Below are 18,548 nucleotides of genomic sequence, written 5' to 3'. Positions count from 1 at the left end.
ATGTTATTTATCGGAAGATACTGGGTGACTTGACGTGTAGATTTTTCTATGTTCTGGTTTTCGCTGATTGTATCTTTTAAGAGTCATTTACATTTTTTATTTGCTCTCCTAGGTGGTTAGAGCTGAGGCTTCATCTTTTGTTTTGTTTTGTTTTGTTTTGTTTTGTTTTGTTTTAAAGGGGGTGGGATAAGAATACTTACTAGGTGGTGCTGTGTATAGCATGCATGGAAGCATAGACCACCCAGGTGTCCCCCCTTTAGTGACACTAGGACTGACTGTTTGGTTCAGATAGCGTCAGCCTAATCCAAGCAATACAGCGTGTCCACATTGGGGCGCCTGCGGGGCTCAGTTGGCTAAGCATCTGACTCTTGATTTTGGCTTAGGTCATGATCTCAGGGTTCGTGAGATTGAACCCCATGTCGGGCTCTGCACTGATGGCACAGAGGCTGCTTGGGATTCTCTCTCTTCCTTCTCTCTCTCTCTTTCTCTCTCTCTTTCTTTCTCTCTCCCTCCCTCTCCCTCTGTCTGCCTCTCCCCTGTGCACACTCATGCTCTCTCCTTTAAAATAAATAAAAGAAAAATGTTCCCACATCAACCAACCTTTTTTCATCTATGGCTTGTGTGTGTGTGTGTGGGGGGGGGGCTAGTGACTGTTGTTGCAGAGAGCTTTTATATCAGTAGGGTTGGAAACGTGACATTCCAATTCTGTCACCTCTTCTGCGTTTATTAGCTGGACTTTTTTGTGTGTGTGTGTGTGAGAAGAGCTAGCCCTCACCAACCATTTGGCTGTCGTGGACTATAGTTTATACAGGATATACAGGCTAGGTGTATGCTCAATTATTTTATTTGCCAGTTTTAAGAATGAGTTTTTTTTTCTTTTTTAAGTATCATTATGAACTCATGAATTTGTTTATTTTTAAATGTTTTATTTTATTTTTGAGAGAGAGACGGAGACAGAGCATGAACGGAGACCCAGAATCCGAAGCAGGCTCCAGGCTGGGTGGTCAGCTGTGGGCTGTGAGATCATGACTTGAGCCGAAGCTGGACGCTTAACTGACTGACTGAGCCACCCAAGTGCCCCTCAACTCGTGAATTTATATATTTGATGTTTTTCAGTCCACTTGTGGTTTTCATGAATGCATTTTAATGCTTTAAGTATTCCATCTTGGGGAGTGCCTTTGAGTTGGCTCTGGTGTGCTTTTGCCTTGACTCTGTTCATCTTTGATAGGCTTCCTGCTTGTGATCACACTAAAATGTCCCAGGATCATCTTGAAATTTCTTGACCAGACTTGGAATTAGCCATTTTTTCAAGAAGCCCGAGTTGAAAGAGTTTTTTTGAAGCAATAGGAGTTTCACTTTGGGAATCTATTAAAGAACAATACAAGATAGAATGCAGTCACATAAAATGATAGCAGGGTTCTCATAATGTGTTTGGGCTGTAAGTGCTGTTGGAAATACCAGTGATTCCTGCAATGTTTGGATAGTCATTTTGGAAGAAGTAAGACAGGAGCTGGGCATCAAATAGGAGAAAAATTAAAATTGTAGGGGAGAAATTGTTCACAAGTGTGAAAGAGCATGTGTGTGGGACTAGAACACAGAGTACCTTGACTTTGGTCTTGGTATTGTAAGCACTGGGAATAAGAGAAGATTCTTGAGTTTGGAAGTGAAATGGACAGTCATGCTTTAGAAAGGTTAATATTGCAGCAAGGTTAAGCAGTTGCGTACTGCAGGGTTCTCAGCTGGAGATTTGCAACATAATCTTTGAAAAATGAAAACCAAAACTCCGGACCTGGGGCCTTTTTCAAGACTGTTGAATACCAGGCTCATTTGTTTTTCAAAAGACCCCTGTGTGATTCAGTTTTGTGCAAGGCTGTGGAAGGACTGTTGGATTAAAATGAAAAGGTCTAAGATTAGTTCCGCTATTACCGGTATGGTAGGCATGAGGTAGTGAGGACTAGGGTTAGGCAGTGGCAGTGGGTTAGGGGTGATGGCAATGAGAACGAGAGGAAGGAAGTGATAGAAAATTTATGTGTTTGGTTTTTTTTTAATGTTTATTTTTGAGAGAGAGAGAGAGACAGAGCACAAGCAGAGGAGGGGCAGAGAGAGGGGGAGACACAGAATCCGAAGCAGGCTCCAGCCTCTGAGCTGCCAGCACAGAGCCCGACGCGGGGCTTGAACTCACGAACTGTGAGATAATGACCTGAACCAAAGTCGGATGCTTAACCAACTGAGCCACACAGGTACCCTGCAAATTTATGTTTTAAAAGTTCATAGGGGCGCCTGGGTGGCTCAGTCAGTTAGGCATCTGACTCTCGATCCCGGCTCAGGTCATGATCTCATGGTTGGTGAGTTCGAGCCCCACGTTGGGCTTCACACTGCCAGCACAGAGCCTGCTTGGGAGTCTCTCTCCCTCCTTCTCTCTCTGCCCTTCTTCCCCCTCAAAATAAATAAATAAACTTAAACATTTTTATATAGCATATCATTAATAATTTTAATACTAATAAAAGGATTCAAAGAAAAAGAAACAAAGATGACTCCAAGAGTTATGATATGGGGTCAGATAGAAACGGGAAGAGGGGCAGAGATTGCGAGTTTGGGGGAGAAGATGATGGAGCATGTTGAGTGTTCAGACGGTGGCTGTAAATCACTGTGAACTCTTGTGTGGGGGTTAAAGTGTGTTCCATGTCTTTCTTTTTCTGAATGCTTCATTAACTCTCTTTTGGCAAAGTCCTCAGCTAGTGACTATAGGTGATGCTATATTGACTGGGAGGGCAAATAACTTTAAGTTTTTATTTGATGTCATTACAATAAATATTTGATATATTAAACAAGAACCATCTGTTGAATGTTAAATAAAATAGGAAACAGACTGGAAGAACATTCCAGCAAATATGAAAAAGATTAATATCAATAAATATTGTAATTGTGTGAAACAAAACCAGGCAGAGGACTTGAACAGATAATTCTCAGTTAACCCTTGAACAATGTGGGGGGTTAGCAGTGCCCTCCCCCCACACGTAGTGGAAAATCCACACAGAACTTTTGACTCCCCCAAATTTAACTGCTAACAGCCCACTGTCAACCAGAAGCCTTACTGATAACATAAAGTCGATTAACACGTATATTGTATGTTACATGTGTTATATACTATATTCTTACGATAAAGAGAAAAAATGTTAAGAAAATTATGAGAAAAAATACATTAAACATTTTTTAATGTTTATTTATTTATTTTGAGAGAGAGACAGAGAGAGAGAGCAAGGGAGCACGAGCCGGGGAGGGCAGAGAGGGGGAGAGAGAGGATCCCAAGCAGGCTCTTTGCTGTCAGTGCTGAGCCCGATGCGGGACTCAAACTCAAAAACCATAGATGAGTTTGAGACCCACATTGGGCTTTGCACTGTGAGCATGGAGCCTGCTTGGGATTCTCTCTCTCCCTCTTCCCCTCTGCTCACTCTGTCTCCCTCTCAAAAATAAATAAATAAACTTTAAAAAACTTAATAAAAAAAAAAAAAGCTCACAAACCGTGAGATCATGACCTGAGCCAAAATCAAGAGTCAGACACTTAACTGACTAAGCCACCCAGGTGCCCCATGAGAAAATATATTTATAATGTTCTACTGTATTTATGGAAAAAAATTCATGCGCAAGTGGGCCTGCACATTTCAAACCCATTTGTTCAAGGGTCAACTGTAATTCATTAATTCACTCCTTCGACAAACCGAGCTCTTTTATCAGGCAGTGGTCTAAGTGGTAGCTACAAATGAGATCTCTGAGCATTTGGACAGAGTTGAGAGAGACGGACAATAAGCATGTTCCAAAGCACAGGAATTTCACATAGTGCTGCTAAGAAAAGAAGATAGGGTAATGCTAGGGTAGAGAGTGGCTTTTTGGTTTTATTTTGTTTTGTTTTGATTAATTGATTTTTGCCTTTTCTTATTGGAAAGCCTTAGCAGTTGTAAAGCTGTAGTTTAGGATTCCTAATCTCTACTTAATTATGTGGGAAAAATTAGATTGAAGGTTTCTTGGGGTTCCCCGGTAATTGGACTTAAATGTGTTTTTATTTTAGTTTTTTCTTTTGTTTGGTTCTTCTCAAGGACATTTATATAATGGATAGAGTACAGATTGAGATCTGTTGTTTCTTGTGGAAATTACTTACATGGGTTCTTTTCACAGAATAATGTTTGTTTTGTTCTGTTGGGAGGGAAACTATGCCTCTGAAAAATGTCCACATTTTTTCCTATGGCTTCATTCAGTAGTGAAATGTAGTGATTTGATTTTACCATGAGTCACTAGCATATTAGAGGGTAGAACCTAGGTCTCTTGGAAACTTCTCTGCTTATTGTACAGGATGGTTGTAAGGGTCAAATGAGATACACATGAAAATTAAAGGAATCCCGAGATACTTAGAAGTTGAAAGAGCTGGCCAGAGCTTATCGTTATCCTTTGCTGTTTAATTGTATATCATGTAACTGAATGTTTCACAGTGTAATTAGTGTATAGGAAGTTCAGAGCGTTTCTTTAAAGGAAGATAATAAGTGGTTTTGCAGATGGGAAGTTACTTGTGTAAGGAACTCTCTTTAACAGATAAACATTTGTGTTTTTCATACATTACTGAAGATCCAGAAAAACAGAGAGCAAGAAAGATGCCTGTTTTTTTGTAGTTATGTATTTTTTATTATTAAGTTTAGGGACTTTTTAGGTATGAGAAAGAGATAGTTGAATAGGAAAATAAACTTAGGTGTTTAATTTTCTATTTTGGAAAATTTTGAGCATATAAGATCTATAGGATGAAAAGGGATGAGGTTTTTAGAAATGGAAATAGAAATAGTACAAAGATTGGGCGCCTGGGTGACTCAGTCAGTTGAGCTTCTGACTTTGGCTCAGGCCATGATCTCACGGTCCATGAGTTTGAGCCCCACGTCAGGCTCTGAGCCTGCTTTGGATTCTGTGTCTCCCTCTCTCTCTGCCGCTGCCCCCCCTCAAATGTAAATAAACATAAATTAAAAAAAAAATAGTACCAAGATGTACAAGAGTGGCCCTTAGGCTCACGTTAGCCCATGCTTCCTTTGATTCTGACTACCTGTGTGGAATTATTTTCTTTTTGAAGGAAACTTGCACATAACTTCAAAAGAAGATTTGATACTTTGTTTCTGGACTGCATATATATAACAAGACCATCAGAATGTCGGGAGCCTCAGTGAAGGTGGCTGTGCGGGTTCGGCCCTTCAATTCTCGAGAGACCAGCAAAGAGTCCAAGTGCATCATTCAGATGCAAGGCAACTCGACCAGTGAGTACATGTTGTGTTCTATCAATTATTTCTCACCTTCCTATCCTTTCTCTTTTCCCTTCTTAATGTGAACAGAATAAATGAACATTTGGGTATTAACACTTTGGACTTTGCTATTCTGAATGATCCACTAAGTGCTTCGCCCTGTGATTTTTGCTTTCGTATACTTAAATATGGACTATTTCTTTTGTTCTTTACAATTGAGAAATCCCTGGAAAATGCAACTAATTTAGCTAGAGTTATTAAGTTAAAGTATTTTTTTAATCTTATTTTTGAGAGAGAGAGAGAGAGAGAGAGTGCGCAAGCAGGGGAGGGACAGAGAGAGAGGAAGACACAGAATTGGAAGCAGGCTCCAGGCTCCAAGCTGTCAGCACAGAGTCTGACATGGGGCTCGAACCCATGAACCATGAGATCATGACCTGAGCTGAAGTCAATCGCTCAACCAACTGAGCCACTCAGGCGCCCCTTACGTTGAAACTTAATGATAATAAAGGTGTTAGCAGTGATTTATACTTAACCATGATGTGAAATGTATCTATTGAGGCTCTAAGATTATTTTTCTTTCTTCATTTTAAATGGCACTTGACCTTGCCAAGATGGTCTTAAAACTTACTCTCCTTCCTTACAGTGATTCTTTAAGTTGAACAACAGATATAGCTACAATTGGTAATAAACTCACAAATTTATTACTAAAATTATCAGTAATCATTTGCTTATAATTTTTTTACAAATAAAATTATCTATTATTGAAATTGAAGTCATTACTTTTGAACTTCTTTATATATAATTGCTTAGGTGAAAAATGACTTAAGCTGGTTTATTTTGTACTTGGATTAATAATTAATTGATATGGATCTGTAGGCAAATTATTACTCAAAATACTGGTAGGTTCTACTGTCTTGAAACCTACAACTTTGTGATAAAGCAGAATCATAGTTCTTCCAGACACACAAGTTAATGCCTAGTTGTTGGGGAAACCATTCTGATCTCCTCTATGTGTGGGCCATTTGCCAGTGTTCTCTGTAGAGAATTCTACCAGTGGGGAATAAAATTATATATTTAAGGTGTACAATGTGATGTTTTGATATATGCATACATTGCAAAATGATTACCACAGTCCAAAGTAATTAATGTATCTGTCACCTCTCATAATTACCTTTGTGTGTGTGTGTGTGTGTGTGTGTGTGTGTGTGTGTGTGTGTGAGATGAAAACACTTGAGATCTACTTCTCAGCAAATTTTAAGTATACGGTACATTATTATGAACTATAGTCACTATGCTGCACATTAAGTCTCTACAACTTATTCATTTCATGACTAAAAGTGTGTATTTTTTAATGAATATCTCACCTTTGACCCCATCCCTAGCCTCTGTTCTCTGTTACTATGAGTTTGCCTTTTTATTAGATCTTTTTGAAAGATGCTAGAGTATGAATTATATCCTATGAGTAATTGTAAAAGAAAAAGATGCAAAATTTACTACTGAATTGTACACTTTAAATGGGTGAACTTTGTAGGGTATGTAAATTATATTTCAAGTTTTTTAAAAAAGGTCAATATTGATGAGTTGCTCCTTTCTTAAAATTTGAGCTAGATTTATAACTGAACTAGAGAACAAGTGTTTATGTTCTAAATGCCACTCATTTAAGCTATGGTATTATTCATGCTTCATTTTAAGAATTAAGTTCTACACAATATATAGGGGCACCTGGGTGGCTCAGTCGGTTCAGCATCCGACTTCAGCTCAGGTCATGATCTCGCAGTTTGTGAGTTTGAGCCCCGCGTCGGGCTCTGTGCTGACAGCTCAGAGCCTGGAGCCTGCTTCGAATTCTGTGTCTCCCTCTCTATCTGCCCCTCCCCTGCTCATGCTCTGGCTCTCTCTGGCTCTCAAAAATAAATAAACATTGAAAAAAATTTTTTTAAAAAGAATTAAGTTCTACACAATATATAAATCTTTGCACAGAGGCCATACTAATTTGTATCAGTTTAGTTTTCGTATATGTGCTGCTGAAGTGAACATACTGAATCCTGATTATTGAGCTCTTGTTTCTCTCTGAAAAATGTATTTAATTGTAACTTAGTTTGGAGGCATTTTTGGCTGTTGGTGTTGCCTCTGAAAATGCTGGTATAATCATTTAGTTCTTTTAGAAGGTGGGCTTTAGGAAATCCTGGGTCAGGAGCCAGAATTGATCCTAAAAAGAACTACTTTTCTCTGTGATATGTTTTACATACTGAACTATCAGGAGAAATCCCCAGTGTCCCCAGTGTCTGTTGCTACTTTCTTTCTTTTTTTTTTTTTAAAGAGTGTTAAATTTTTTTATTATTAACCATTTTTTTTTTTTTACATTTATTTATTTTGAGAGAAAGTGCATGAGCAAAGGAATGGCAGAGAGAGAGAGGGAGAGAGAGAATCCCAAGCAGGCTTTGCACTGTTAGTGCAGAGCCCAAGGTGGTGCCCATCCCACCAACTATGAGATCACGTCCTGAGCTGAAATCAAGAGTCGGATGCTTAACTGACTGAGCCACCCAGGCACCCTAAAAATCTTACTACAAACTTTTAAGTAGAAAATTAGTATTAGGGACAGCTAGGTGGCTCAGTCAATTAAGCATCCAACTCTTGATTTCAGCTCAGGTCCTGCTCTCATGGTTCAAGAGATAAAGGTCCTCCTTGGGCTCTGTGCTGATAGCTCGGAGCCTGCTTGGGAGTCTCTCTGCCCCTCCCCCTCTTGTGCACATGCTCAGTCTCTCTCCCTCCCCAAATAAATAAATAATAAACTTTAAAAAAAAAGAAAGAACATGAGTATTAGAAGGCCATATTCATGAAATACAAAAATCAATTAATTATATAACAAAAATAAATGGAAACGTTTTATTAGTATAAAGAATGATACTCGTGGTTTTTTTTTTCTTGATGACAATTCATTTTATAGATTGGTTGTAAGTTTATATTCATTGTCAAAGTCAAATAGCATTGTATTAATTTCTCCTGAGTTGTTTATTTTTGTGACTCCATAAAACATTCATTCACATGGTATAAAATTCACAAGGTACAAAGAATATACAAGTGTAAACACTTCCTCTGACCCATCATGTAGTCAACCAGTTCCCCTCCCTAGAAGCAACTTGTGTTTCCTTTCCTTCCGGAGAGAGTGCAAACAGCATCTTTTTCTAAGATAGCTTTTTACCCTTTTAATTAGTGATAAGGTATAATAGTAGCTTATATTTCAGTCTTCACTGATTAGTGTTTTGTTTATTTTCTCACCCCTTCCCCCAGCAGTGTATGTTTTAAATACCTGAATAATATAGCTCATTTGTAAAAGTTGTTTCCTTTGAGATTTAAACATGAAAAAATATCTGTATAAGTTAATAAAGTTTTATGTATTAGTAGGTATCTACTATATGTATAATGGGTATGCTGAGTACTAAATAGAATATCAAAAAAAGTGCTCAATTGACTGTCTAGGAGAATAAAACTATTAAGAGTATGTTGTAAAATGAAAAGGATTTTCTGTAGTTCTGGATAGTTTGAGAAGTAGATCTGGGTCTGCTAGATTTTTCGGACTTTGCTATTTTTTTGATCATAAGGATTAAAAGCTCACTAAGAAATTATTAATGGGTAATAAAATATGAGTGTTCGAGCTCATTGTTTCTAAGATATATAACTCTCTTTTTGACCTTTTTATTTTGATTGTATAGAAAATACTGTCAGTTTAGGGGGAAAAATAAAATTGTCCGAATACGATATTCACTCTGGCTGGAGAATGTACCATGTTTTCACTTGTAGTAGGTAGCAAACTGAGGAGAAAATAAGATCTCTGGTGGTGCACCTTTTGAGGATAGGACCGTAAATTTTATAGTTTGTGTTTATAGTAAGTTCTATTCACTCATTCTTGCTTATCTCCCACAAAAATCTCTCCAGAATTATTGAATATATTGAGGTATCTTTTGACAAAATAGTAATGAAGAAATGGTTTTTATTAAAAGTAATAATTTGGTTATGATAGGCCTGGGAACATTGTACCGGTCACATGACAACCAGCCTATGGACCATGTTAAGCACAGTGCTGAACTACCAGAGGGTTTTCCATCATACTTGGTTCAAAACCGTTGTACACAGCAAACTGAGTGGCTCTGCTCTGCCTTACCCTTTCTTTTCCTTCCTCTTTTGAGAGTTTGCTATAATGTGAGTCTGCAGGAAGCAGAGTTGTATGTACCATACGTAGGATCTTGTCCCTAAAGAGTCTTCAAAAGTTTGTGGTGGAAGACACAAGACATACCGAAAGAAGCTCAGTACAAAGTCAAAGTGATCAAAGTGATAATTGCCATAAGTAGGGGTTTTAAAACGTGCAGATGTGAGTTTGGCAAAGGGCACATGTAAGGTACGTAGATGATGGGGCATTTCAACTGGACCTTGTGGAGTAAGTGAGATTTAAACTAAACACCCAGCATGTTCAGGGAAAATTTCAAACTTGCAGGGTATTAGAATTTAATAGTGTTGTAACCACGTATGGTATTCCTGACCCTCTTCTGGCGATGACACGTGCCTCTCTGCACACAGCAGGAGAAGTTTGGGACTTTGAAGTTAACATTAGTCTACTGAGGCAGAAATCCTCATTTGATGAATCAGCCTTGGAAGAAGTAGAGTTGGTTTTCTAGCTAAATACTTACTTTGCTGTGGCTTAGCAGTTTTGGGGTAATTTTGGTTCCTTTGAAAGGTGTTTGTTCTTGGAAAACTAATTAATTGAGTGAGACTTTTCCTCCAGGATTTTTGGTGGTTTCAGTTTTCTGCTACTGTTTGCTATTTCTGTTTTCAGTTTTCTATGGCAGTTTCTTAGTAGTTTGGCTAAAATGTGATCCACGTAATTTTTATGTGAGAGATTTTAAGCAAACTACTTGCTCCATTAGAAAGCATTAGTGGCTTATTTAAAAAAAAAAAAGTTGGGCTTAAGAATGGGAGAAAGCTTGCATTTTGTTGAAAAAAATGAAATGAATTTGCTGTAGCCACACATGTTAGCTGCATTAAAAGACTGCTGTGCTGGCAAGCTGGCCTGGACTGTTGCTCACAGGGATTATAGCTGATTGCACACGGAATGCAGTGGAATGTTCCTGCCATAAGGTCTCTTATGAAAAAGTAGAAGAGGGTGAAGAGTACTTTAGGGAATGTGCCAGATCTGAAAGCTGAGTAGTAGCAGTTTTATTTAAGCACTTTCTGGTCTCAGAGGGAATATTTTCCATGGCACAGATAAATGTTACTGCCTTGACATTTTGGAGACCAAGTGCATACAAATGGCTTTGTTTAATAATATCCTGTTAAATTCCAAGTTTTCCCACTTTGGAAGCTGTGTGTGTGTGTGTGTGTGTGTATGTGTGTGTGTGTGTCTAATTGCTCCTAAAAAGGAAAGTGGGGGAAAATTAATAGCTGAACTGCTCACATTTATGGTAAATCTGAAGACTTTGAAGCTGCATTAATTCCCTGCTGAAAAACAGGAGGGTAGGTAAAGCTGGTTCTCACATGGTCCTTTAGGTATTAAATTATAATACTTTTGCTTTGCCTTTAACCACAGGAATCTGTCTGTAGCTAGCCCTTTGGTCAGTCTCCTTTATGTATTTATCAGTCTTCGTTGCTTGGGGTCTTTGTTTTTCAGTACCCAAATCTTAGTGGGGTAGAAGGGACCCTGTCTCCCCCGCCCCCGCCATTAATTACTAACATGGTACATTTTTAAAGGCTTTTTCATTCACACATGTACATTTCAAAATGGAATACTGTACATCACAACTGGTACGAAGAATGACTTCATGTCCATTAATGGAAATTTGGGATGGAGGAGGGGACAAAGCGGAGGTTTAGAAAGGAAGACTTTTGGAAGGAATTCTTTCCAATCTGAATGCATTTTGTAACCTACAATCAGAGTGAATTCTCCTGAAGTCTTTTCTGGGATAAGCCATGAGCTCTGTAACACAGCATCCAGAGTGCTTCATAGTGTGGCTGGAGATGTAGGATGAGGCCAGCTCTTCAGCAGCACTTCTCCTCCACACCATGTGCTCTAACCTTAGAGAGGGAATGCTCGATATTTTTAAACACACCCTTTGTCAGCATGCATTCTGTGAACTCCGTGGCTCACTCATGCCCAGTCCTGTATCTCTGTGGCCGGCTGCCAGTGTAGTGCGTTTCATCGAGTCACTGAAACTGCTGAAGATTGGGGCATTTAAACTCTTAACGGCACTAGTTTTTCTTAGAGAAAAAAACTGGAAACAACCCAGTATCCATCAACAGGGGGATGGGTAAATAAGTCATGGTACACTTACATAAAATAGAACACAACAGAGAATTACTGTGCACACACACACAAATTATAAGCAAATGGTAGCTGTACAAGCGAGTCGCGAAAGAAATTGGTGTATTTATGTAAATCTCAAAAACACACAAAGCTGTTCTCTATATTCTTTATGCCCTACAAACACATGGGTAAAACTATGAAGAAAAGTAAGGCAGTAATGACAAAATTCAGCATGCCTCAGAGATGAGGTGGTGGGCAGAGAGATCTGGGAGGACACAGTGGCACTGCAGGGGTGAGAATCATGTTCTAGAGCTGTCTGGTGGCTACCTGGGGTTTTGTTCTGTTGTTGCAGCTTGTACCTTTGATACATTTATATGTTTAATGACTCTCTCTACTATATGTATACTAAGTAATTGGAAGAGCATACAAACAAAGGGAAAAGACAAAGTCTTCACCTTGCAAATAGAGCTGCTGTATACCCATGCCTCTCAATATCAGTGACCAGGGTGTATCGTGTGATGGGCACAAGCCCATGAAATTTGTCTCCCGCCCCCTCTTTCTGAAGTCCTCTAGACACTTGTCACTCTCTTCTTCCAAGGAGAGGAATGTTTCCTTTTTAAGTTACATGTCCATAGCTCGTTTAGTTACTGGACTGCTAGAAGGTCAGCAAGAAGACGAGACTTATGTGGCACTGGAAGCAGAGTTCAGTAAAATATATTGAAATCAACTTGGGTGCCAGTGGCATGGAAACTTTTTTAAAGTTTTGAAATGAAACACTTTTCCTCTAGTTGGGAGTTGGAGCTACAGCTGGAGGGGGGTGCGGGGTGTGTGTGTGTGTGTGTGTGTGTTGGGGCTGGGGGAGTAGGGGTGCCCCGGAAGTAATACTATATTTACTCAGCTGGAGTTGGTGGAAACTGAGTGTGTCCTTTAGAACGACTTTTAGATGAATTTTGAGGCTAGCCTTCTAAATCTACCCCTATCTGCTGGCCCCTGACTTTGCTGTGCACCTGACCCCTCTTCTGCCCCCTCGTAGTTTTGAAGGCAGCTTTTGCTTTCCTTTCCCTCAGGCCCAAAACGTACTTTGTCTTTTCTTCTACATCTGACACAATGACTTCCCATGTGGCAACTTACTAAACTGACATTCTGGAATGTATCCCTGGAACGTACCCTCTTTTAGATGAGATGAGTGAATCTATCATTAATTTATTGAGCACCTTCTTTTAAGTATTCTTCAAGAACATGATTGTAATGGCTGTTCAGTATTCTGGTATATTAATACACCGTAATTTCTTTAGCTAATGCCCTGTTATCACACACTTGAGCTTTAAAACTGCTTCTTAGGCCTGCTGTAAGAAAAGTGTAAGCCCCACACAGGTGGGGAAGGAATTGTTTCTGAAGGCAGCGTGTGCAGCCGTTTACCTGGCATCTCTCCTGCCTGATAAGCATTTCAAACTTGCCGCGTCCAAAACTGAACTCTGAGTGTGTTCTCTTCGGTCCTGCTTCCCTGCGCTCTCCTCCTTCCGCTCAGTGGAAATTGTCTTTGTGGTTTGCTCAGGGCAAAAATCACGCAACCATCCTTGATTTCTCTCCTGCGCTGTCTCCTTCAGAAAGGCCTGTGGGCTCTGTCTCAGAAGGTACCCAGACCACTCTTCCCTCTAGAGCCGCTGCCGCGGTAACCTCCTAGCAAGTCTTGAGGCTTTAACCTCTGTTTTCTAGCCCTCTTTTCTCAATAGAGCAGCAAGTGCAATCCTTTTAGAATCGAAGTGGGATTTTCTTTTCCGTCAAAACTGTAAGGTATTTCCCATTTCATTCAGAATAAAAGCTAAAGTCTGTTCATTGACCTCCCTTCTCCCTTTGCCAAGCATCTGGTCTTTTACTTAGTAGCATATTGGGTACATTTCCCCACGTATTCTGCAAGAATGTGATCTTAGTGGCTACACGGATTTGACTGTGTTTGTAAATTGTACATTATTTAGCTCCTTCTCTGTGTTCAGACACTTGAGCCTAAAGTTTTTCATTTAGTCAGTGGAAATGTTGCCAGTGCCTACTCACCCTAATCTCCCAGGGTTGTTGGTGAGGATCCAGTGGAATCTGGTATGCTGCATAGGATAGTGTTCGAAAGGTTATTTCTTAAAAAAGTTTTTTTTTTGTAATTAGTTTTGGTACCTCAATTGTTATTTTCAATGGGAGTATAAATTTAAAGGCGGAAACAATTGCACCTATCTCCAGGTTGGAGGAGGCCTTTGGTATTGTGTATTTGCGGCTGCTTTTTATTACGTTCTATGATTTGAACATCTTCAATTACCTAAAAAATCTACCACCTGGATTCCAAACAGGGCAGAGAAGACTAGCTGAAGCCTTGTAGGAAGTTTAGTCCTCATTCTTGGCTGCTTTGCATCTGATTGTTCTGGACTTTCGAGGTTGCCTTAATTAAATCTAAACTGTATTTCACGTGGCCCTTATAGATGCGTCTGATGTTTTTTTCCAAAAGGGAGAGCAGCCGTGCCCAGGCTTTTCTCTTCTTTTGTGTTCCTTTCTTTGCTTTTTAAGTGCCTTCTTGGCAATTCTCCAGAGATGTTTTGGAGTTCATTTTTAAAAGTCCGTGCTGATAACATGGTGCTGATTGCTTTTGGTGGTTGCCCAGTGAAGCGTGAAGTGCTGTGATGGGAGCTAGCAAAGTCTGGAGAGTGTTCGTGAGACCGGGGAAGGGCCTGCTACCTCCGTCTGCTTGCACGGTAGGCAAGGTAGGGATTTAGATTTAGTTTTTGGTAGCATAGTAACAGTTGCTTATTTTATCAAAATCATTTCCAGCAGGCTAAAAACAGTTCTTAGTCGTATTGCTTAGGGATGAATGCTCCGGACATCCCGGTGGTAGGAGGAAGAAACACGAAATTAGGTTTTTGAGAGCAACTATAGGAAATTAAGTTTTTGTTACTCAGCAGGCATAGGCTGGGAGGCCACCAGGCCACCAGGCTCTCAGAACCTTAGAGATAAATATCACAGTACTCTGACGACTCTTATGAAAGCATCGAGAGACATGTGAATAATTGAGGAGTAGGGCCTGGAGAGGTAGGGAATGTCTGGGAAGCCTTTTTGTTTGGGCAGAACAGAAAACTATATGGCCAGAGTTAGCAGAAGCTCTGTGAGCGGTTGAGCTCCATTTGCTGTTTCCTTGTGACGTTCTTCTGGTCTGATACCAAGAGTTCATTTTATAACTGTGGATAAACTTGAGGAGGCACAATGGGTGAAGGGAAGAACAAAAGCAGCTTTTTAAATGCTTTTTATTGGGGAAAAAAACCAAACCATGATTAGTAATTAACAACAACAAAAGCAGTAATAAACACTTCAGCTGTGCCAGCCACAATCAGGCACTTACAGATTTTACCTCATGCCGTCGTCACAGTAACCCCAGGGCAGAGATTCCTGTTTTCCCCATTTCACAGATGACTTTTCTGGGGTCGCACATCCAGAACTTGGGAGAACTAGGGAATGAAATTGAGTTGTTTGATTCCAGAACCTCATTCTTAACCTCTCTGCAGCACACACTGCCTCTCAAAATCCTCAGTTTTATCATTCTGTGTAGAAGTACAGTTTATGTGTAATTTGACCTTAACTGTTACATGAAAATTTATTTTGATGCCGTTCTTGCTGCAAGGTAATTGTGAATAGCAGGGCATTATAATTACTTCCTCCGTCTTTGTGCCATTTGGACTGAGCGAGAGCTAGGCCTTCCAGAGCATCTCCTTTCCTAGTCATTGAGCATTTGCTTAGAAGGGCAGAAGAGATGTCAGTCGGGGGCTTGTTTAATGTTTATTACGACTTGGGTGCCTGGCTGGCTCAGTCTTGGGAGCCTGCAAGTCTTGATCTCGGGTTTGTGAGTTCGAGCCCCACTTTGGGTATAGAGAAATTACTTTAAAAAATCTTAAAAAATCTTAAAAATAAATCTTAAAAAAATCTTAAATAAAATCTTAAAAAATGTTTCTTATAGCTAGCATAATTTATTTTATATCCAGTTGAGGATGGCACTGTGACATTACAGAGTTGATAGAGTTTTGTTTTTTCCCGTTTTATATTTATTTTTACTACTCTGGGATTGAATAGTGAACACATATAGTAAGTATGTTTATATTGTTTATAGGATTTGGAATCTAAGTTTGTTATTTTAAATGATTAAGGAACTTTGTGATTATAGATCTTCTCAATTCTACTTTCTGGCAATATGCTTTTATACCATTTTAATATATTTTGGAAATATGTTATTCTGAGTAGGGGAGGGAGCTGCTTATGGGTTGTGGTTTTATGGTTTGGGAATATAAATGTTGTACCAAATGACTTTATTTTGTGCAGTATTCCTCATATTTTGGGTATATTTTGGAAGAGGAAGTTTGTACTGAAGATGTCACTGGGATTTTTTTTTTTAACGTTTATTTATTTATTAAAAAAAAATTTTTTTTAACGTTTATTTATTTTTGAGACAGAGAGAGACAGAGCATGAACGGGGGAGGGGCAGAGAGAGAGGGAGACACAGAATGTGAAACAGGCTCCAGGCTCTGAGCGGTCAGCCCAGAGCCCGACGCGGGGCTCGAACTGACAGACCGTGAGATCATGACCTGAGCCGAAGTCGGACGCTTAACCGACCGAGCCACCCAGGCGCCCCGTCACTGGGATTTTTAACAAGCCCGAAACATTGCTGTGTTCGAAAAGTTAATATAAAGTTACAGTGTTGCCACAATGATAAGTTAATTGTAGTTGCAGGCAAGATCTTTAATAGTTTGCCAACAACAGTATAATTGCTACATAGAGACTTTGAAATATTAGATAAACAAATTTATTCTGGAGAATATAAAGGCTTTTAAGTACCAATCTTGTTTTGACTGCCTTGTTTTCTAGGGCTTAGTAATTAAAACATTGTTCCTGCTTCTTAATGCTGCAGTAACAAAGTTGGGAAGAAAGCAAAGGAAAAAAGGGGTCAAGTTGGAGGACTTAACAGAAGACTTTGTGAGGCCAATTTCGACTGGAAGTGTCTGTAAGAAAGAGAAGATGGTCCTGTGGTCCATCAACAAACTAAAACCTATAGGACATTTTGTGGTAATCATTTTAAAGGCATTTCCATGTATCTTGGATAAGGGTCATCAGGTAAGCCTTCACGTGAAAGAGGCTGTCCTGTTTCTCACTCTTCTCCAGCTCTCCGAAGGTAGCTGGGCTCCAGCATGAGGAATAAAAAGTGTGAGGACAGAGGGGAAAGGCGTGCAAGGCCTAGGGAGAGAGAAATGCAAGATCCTGGGGGCGGGATCCACTCAGACTTCAGTGCTGAAGCTGCCTTTCTAGCCTGTGAAGGGGACTTACAGAAGACAGCCTTGAAACCAGCTGAGATCTGGATGAAGGGGGCTCAGGCACAGAGGTGAGGGTGAGCAGAACGAGTTATTCGGGAAGTCAGGAGATCACCCGAACGGGGACTCATTCCTCCTGTGGGGCCAGAAATGGTTGTGGTAATAAAAGCGTGGTAATAATGAATGGTGGCGTAGCTTGACTTCCTCCTTGGATCATTTCTGTCTTGTCTCTTGGTCCCCAGGTTCTCTCTATTGCCTTCCTCCCTCACAGGCCATTCTGCCTTCTTCCTCACTTCCTGTGTTCAAAGCGCACCAGGATTCTGTCTCTCTTCTTTGATCTCTCCTCTGTCTCCAGAGAAGACGGACCCCTAAGTGATTTCATTCATTCAGGGTCAGGGCTTTAAGTTTTATGAGGTGATGATGACTCCCCAATTCATTTCTGCAGTCTGGACCGACCTCTGTGTAGATCTCTGGACTTGTCCACTCAGCTGCCAACCTAACCCTACTTGAAAGCCTAAGAAGTCTTAAACTTAGCATGTCCTCAGCAGAACTGGTGTTTTCTCTTCCCTGTGCACCTCAAGTGGCTCTTTCTCACCTCTTCTTTTCAGTTTGTCAGACCAAATGTCGGCGTCGCTCTGGCCCTCTCTCTCTTTCTTACAGACCACCTGCGGTCCATCAGTAAGGCCTGTCTCTTCTGCCTTCACTGTGTCCTGAACCCCGTTCTTCTGTAGTGAGAGCCAGTACTGCAGTAGCTTCTTTGTTCCATACAGTAGCCAGAGTCCTGTTTGGAAATGTAAATCAGAGCACGTCACCTCTGTGCTTCGGATCCTTCATTGGCTTCCTGTCACTTCTGGAACGTAACTAAACATCTTCGCCTTGGCCACAGGGCCACAGCATTTGGCCTCTGGCTAGCTATCTGATTTGGCGTCTCATTACTACTTCCTTTTTTCTGGCTACTCTGGTGGTCTTGCTTTTCCTTAAATGTCACTACAGTCCCTGCTCAAATATTACCTTCTCAGAGGTGGCAATCTGCCCACTTTTACTGAAAGAGCCACCCCTGCCACCTCCACCGTCACCTTATATCTCCGCTCTTTTGTTTTACCCAGGTCATACTGTCTCTTTTAGTTTATTATCTGACTTCTGAATTAAAATGTAAGCTCCTTGAAGATAAGGGACTGGTTTTCACTAGATGCTTCACGTCTGGGCATAGTAGGTACTCAAGTATTTGTTAAATGAAGGAATATTTTGAACATTTGCTTTGTGTTAGAATTTTCAACATGGACTAGTCATTAATCTTCACAACAGTTCTATAAAATAGGAAATATTGTACCCATTTACGGGTAAGAAAATTGAGGCATAAATAATTTGTTATATGCCCAAGTTATAGATGGATAATAATGGATACATAGAGGGGTATGTTAAAGCCTCTATACTATTCCATTTCCTTCATTGCTAAAATCCTTGAAAACGTCTTCTAAAAATATTTTCTAGGTCAGCTTGTGTTTTGATCATTGACTGTTGGGTTATATATATATACATATATGTATATATATATGTATATGTATATACATATACGTATGTATGTATATATATGTGTATATATATACACATAGATATTTAAGTTTATTCATTTTGAGAGAATGAGGGAGTGTG

General features: G+C 39.9%; 2 protein-coding genes across 29 annotated transcripts in view; one reads left to right on the top strand and one right to left on the bottom strand.

Moving 5' to 3' along the window:
- DFFA (DNA fragmentation factor subunit alpha) overlaps positions 1 to 18,548 on the bottom strand; it is a 244,621-nt gene that overhangs the window by 34,108 nt on the left and 191,965 nt on the right. The window lies entirely within an intron of this gene.
- Positions 1 to 18,548, top strand: part of KIF1B (kinesin family member 1B) — a 144,328-nt gene that overhangs the window by 11,471 nt on the left and 114,309 nt on the right. For all 28 annotated transcript variants that reach the window (XM_053898983.1, XM_053898986.1, XM_053898987.1 and 25 more), the window contains exon 2: positions 5,108 to 5,288. In XM_053898983.1, coding sequence (XP_053754958.1) covers positions 5,183 to 5,288 — 106 coding nt within the window. In that variant the 5' untranslated portion in view covers positions 5,108 to 5,182. The remainder of the gene's footprint in view (positions 1 to 5,107; positions 5,289 to 18,548) is intronic.

Source organism: Panthera pardus, unplaced genomic scaffold (genome assembly GCF_024362965.1).
Source record: "Panthera pardus isolate Hobbes unplaced genomic scaffold, ASM2436296v1 HiC_scaffold_11, whole genome shotgun sequence".
Classification (NCBI taxonomy): Eukaryota; Metazoa; Chordata; class Mammalia; order Carnivora; family Felidae; genus Panthera; species Panthera pardus.
This window is presented reverse-complemented; position numbering and strand designations above follow the sequence as displayed.